Genomic DNA, 3,689 nt, shown 5'->3' with positions numbered 1-3,689 from the left:
ACAATATCGTACTAATCGGATAATATAAAGTTACACGCGAATCCCAACAAAATCTTCGGTTGACACAAAGTCAAATGAAGGATGATTAAAATTGTGCTTCATATTATTCCATATAAACCCTCTGAAAACTAAAAAGAATAAATATTTATTAATATTTATCTAATTGTTTATTACTATTATAATAATTACTATTAACAATCAAAAACCATACAGGAGACAGCTTTGCAAGTAAAAAATAGTCCACGTTCTTCCTCCTTTCCATCTTTAAACAGCTCATTTAGATCTCTCCTCGATAACTCTTCTTCATTATTATCCTCATCCCTCTCTAATAAAATCTCACTCTTCTTCTGTTTCTCCACAATCACCAATTTCGTTTTCTTCTGCCTCCTCTCTACGCCGATCTGCTTGGGATGGAAGGAGGTGCCGATGGAACCGTCCGCGTCGGCGGTCTAAACGCCAAGCCTGGCCGCGGATTCGAATTGGAGTCCGATTCCGCGGTGTCGTCTCCGGTGACGCGTCAGAAAGCAGCTGCCGCGAAGCAGTTCATCGAGAATCATTACAAGAATTACTTGCAAGGCTTGCACGAACGTATGGAGAGGTTCGTAGCTTCAATTTTTCATGAATTGTTTCGGATCAGAACTAGGCTGACTTTTGTTTGACTTTGAGATTGATTCTATTAAATGTTTGCTTCCACAGACGCAGAGAGTTTCAGAGGAAAGTGCAAGAAGCCCAGCTACCTGTTGAGGAACAGGACGAGATGATGAGGAGTCTTGCTCGTCGAGAGACTGAGTACATGAGGCTTCAGAGACGTAAAATTGGGATTGATGACTTTGAGCTATTGACTGTTATTGGCAAAGGTGCCTTTGGTGAGGTACATTTAACATAAAAGAGATCTACTCTACAAATTGACGTGTTTATTCACGAAATTAACTCTCAATGATTATTTCTAATCTATGGAAGCTACTGTATCTCAGGTTAGATTATGTCGATTGAGATCTACTGGTGAGGTTTACGCCATGAAGAAATTGAAAAAAACTGACATGCTTAGCCGTGGACAGGTACCTACTCTGTTCTTTTTATTCAACGTCCATTCAAGTGAAAAGGGGAACTTTAACATGTTTACAGAGTACAAATGCAAGACATGACCTTGAGAACAGAGTTCCTATTCATGGGATTGCTTCAGTTTTGCAAGTTTATTATTTAATTATTCAGCTTGCATTCTAGTGAAATGGGGAACTATAACATGTTTTAGAGTGGTAGTAGTAAGTGCAAAATTGATGCAAGACAGGAGCTTGAGAATAAAGTTCCCTATCATTGGATTGCTTCAGTTTCAATTTTGCGAGTTTGTTTTTTTTCTTCTTCTTGACTGGTTTTGCCGTCATTTTTTTCCTTCTCTATAGGTTGAACATGTAAGGTCTGAGAGGAACTTACTTGCAGAGGTTGACAGCCGTTGCATTGTAAAGCTATTCTACTCTTTTCAAGATTCTGAATGTTTGTATCTTATCATGGAGTACTTGCCTGGAGGTGACATCATGACTTTACTCATGAGAGAAGACATTCTCGCGGAAGATGTTGCCCGCTTTTATATTGCTGAGAGCATTCTTGCTATTCATTCAATTCATCAACACAACTATGTTCACAGGTATCGTAATTACCTTTGATATCGGGTCTTCTTTAATGCCTAGTGATTTAGTGTGGTGGGGAGATCTTTATCAATTATAGATGGTTCTTGATTTGAATTTGTTTCTTCTTGCCTGTAGGGACATTAAACCTGATAATTTGATATTAGACAAAAGCGGGCATTTGAAGCTTTCAGATTTTGGCTTGTGTAAGCCACTAGATGATAAGTATTCTTCACTGCTATTAGAAGATGAAGAAATGCTTTCTCAGGAAGCCGAGAGCCAGTCAGGAAAAGCAGACTCTGACAAAGCCCCCTGGCAAATGCCTAAAGAGCAGTTGCTGCAGTGGAAGCGCAATCGCCGCGCATTGGTATCTATGCTTGTTCCCTAATTGAATCACATAGTTTTACTCATTTTTACTAGCCTATGGAATCAATATTAATATTTTCATTTTTATAGGCTTATTCAACCGTCGGAACTCTTGATTACATGGCTCCAGAAGTACTACTAAAGAAAGGATATGGAATGGAATGTGACTGGTGGTCTCTCGGAGCAATTCTCTATGAAATGTTAGTTGGGTATCCCCCATTCTGTTCTGATGACCCCCGTATAACATGCCGCAAGGTAGGTGTATACATACCTGGTTAGTAAAAATATTTATGCTTACTTATAAAGATCTGTACTTACATCCTCAGATAATTAATTGGAGGGTTTGCTTGAAATTCCCTGAGGAACCGAAAATATCAGATGAAGCGAGGGACTTGATTTGTCGCTTGCTATGTGATGTTGAGTCAAGGTTGGGAACCAGAGGTGCTGAGGAGATAAAGGTGAGACTTCTGACAAACGATATGTAAATATGCATTTCGTTTTCATTGCTTTTCAGCCTTGGGATCATTGAAATTCGATTTTGTTCTTGTTTCAGACTCATCCGTGGTTCAATGGCACCCAATGGGACAAACTGTATGAAATGGAGGCAGCTTACAGACCAACTGTTGATGGAGAACTAGACACACAAAATTTTGAGAAGTTCCCTGAAGTAAGTTAGATTGAATCTTAAAATGCTTGTTATGACATTTTCTGGCATGGATTAGTTGGTGAACCATAAACTTGTTTAAAGCTCCTAAAACAAACGTAAAGATACGTCTGGTATCCTCATTAAGTTTTTATATATATATAAATCTGTAGGTTGAAGGATCGGCATCTGAAACACCACAAGTTGGTCCTTGGAGAAAGGTGACGCACTCCACTTAATTCCTGTTGTATAATCTATGTTGCAAATTGATGTTTTGGAATGTTTTGTAATGGTTAAATAATATCACCATAGCATAGAAGAAGAAAAAACTGTCAATGAGTTTACATAGTAGCTTTTTGGTGCTAACTTGTTGATTGGCTGAGCAGATGTTGACGTCCAAGGACGATAACTTCATTGGATTTACATTTAAGAAGTCGGACATCACAAGATCAATGGAAAATACAGGTGACTCTTCTTTATTCCTCTATTGATCATGTGATTCCTTATAACTTGGTCTTTAAGCTGAGAGTTTTCTATTGAGAGAAGATCGAATAGTTGATATACATCTAAGTTTAAGCCGTGACATGAAATGTAGGTACGGACATGAAACCAAATGGATCAGGAGATGCCCCATCGTTGATATCATTGTTAGGTATGTAACGGAATTGTCAAACCACTATAGTCTCCATTTGTTTTGTGAAATGCAAAAGGAGTTGAGCTTGTATACTATCTTCAGGTCGGATCAATATGGAAGAAGCTGAAGGTGGTGAGTTAAACCAAAAGACAGAGACAAATACAAAAAATAAATACTGATTCTTTTAATCTCTGTTTGCAAGTTATTTTCTTTTAATCATTTTGACAGAGGCAATGGAGGCGACGGTAGTTTTCGAACCACATGGTTCATTAAACTACTATTTGCTTTTATTTTCATTTCCTTTTTTCTTGTAACATACTATTTGTTTTCTTATTCTATCTTAGAAACTGTAAAGGATTTTCTGGGGGACTCATAGAAGTTATCCAATTGAAAGCATAGAAATGAAGCTTTGCTTTTCTGCCAA

At 37.9% G+C, this 3,689-nt stretch overlaps 1 protein-coding gene across 1 annotated transcript; it reads left to right on the top strand.

Annotated features, from left to right (window-relative positions):
- The first annotated feature begins 203 nt into the window (after window positions 1–203).
- LOC106390155 (serine/threonine-protein kinase tricornered) lies at window positions 204–3,689 on the top strand. The gene is made up of 13 exons (XM_022700757.2): window positions 204–598; window positions 697–871; window positions 975–1,058; window positions 1,401–1,642; window positions 1,761–1,989; window positions 2,079–2,243; window positions 2,315–2,446; window positions 2,542–2,655; window positions 2,805–2,852; window positions 3,018–3,096; window positions 3,227–3,283; window positions 3,368–3,397; window positions 3,494–3,689. The coding sequence occupies exons 1-13, from the start codon at window positions 411–413 to the stop codon at window positions 3,577–3,579; spliced, it is 1,629 nt and encodes a 542-aa protein (XP_022556478.2). The 5' UTR covers window positions 204–410; the 3' UTR covers window positions 3,580–3,689.

This window comes from Brassica napus, chromosome C4 (genome assembly GCF_020379485.1).
Source record: "Brassica napus cultivar Da-Ae chromosome C4, Da-Ae, whole genome shotgun sequence".
NCBI lineage: Eukaryota > Viridiplantae > Streptophyta > Magnoliopsida > Brassicales > Brassicaceae > Brassica > Brassica napus.
The sequence above is the reverse complement of the archived record's forward strand: the minus strand, read 5'-3'. Positions and strand labels throughout refer to the sequence as shown.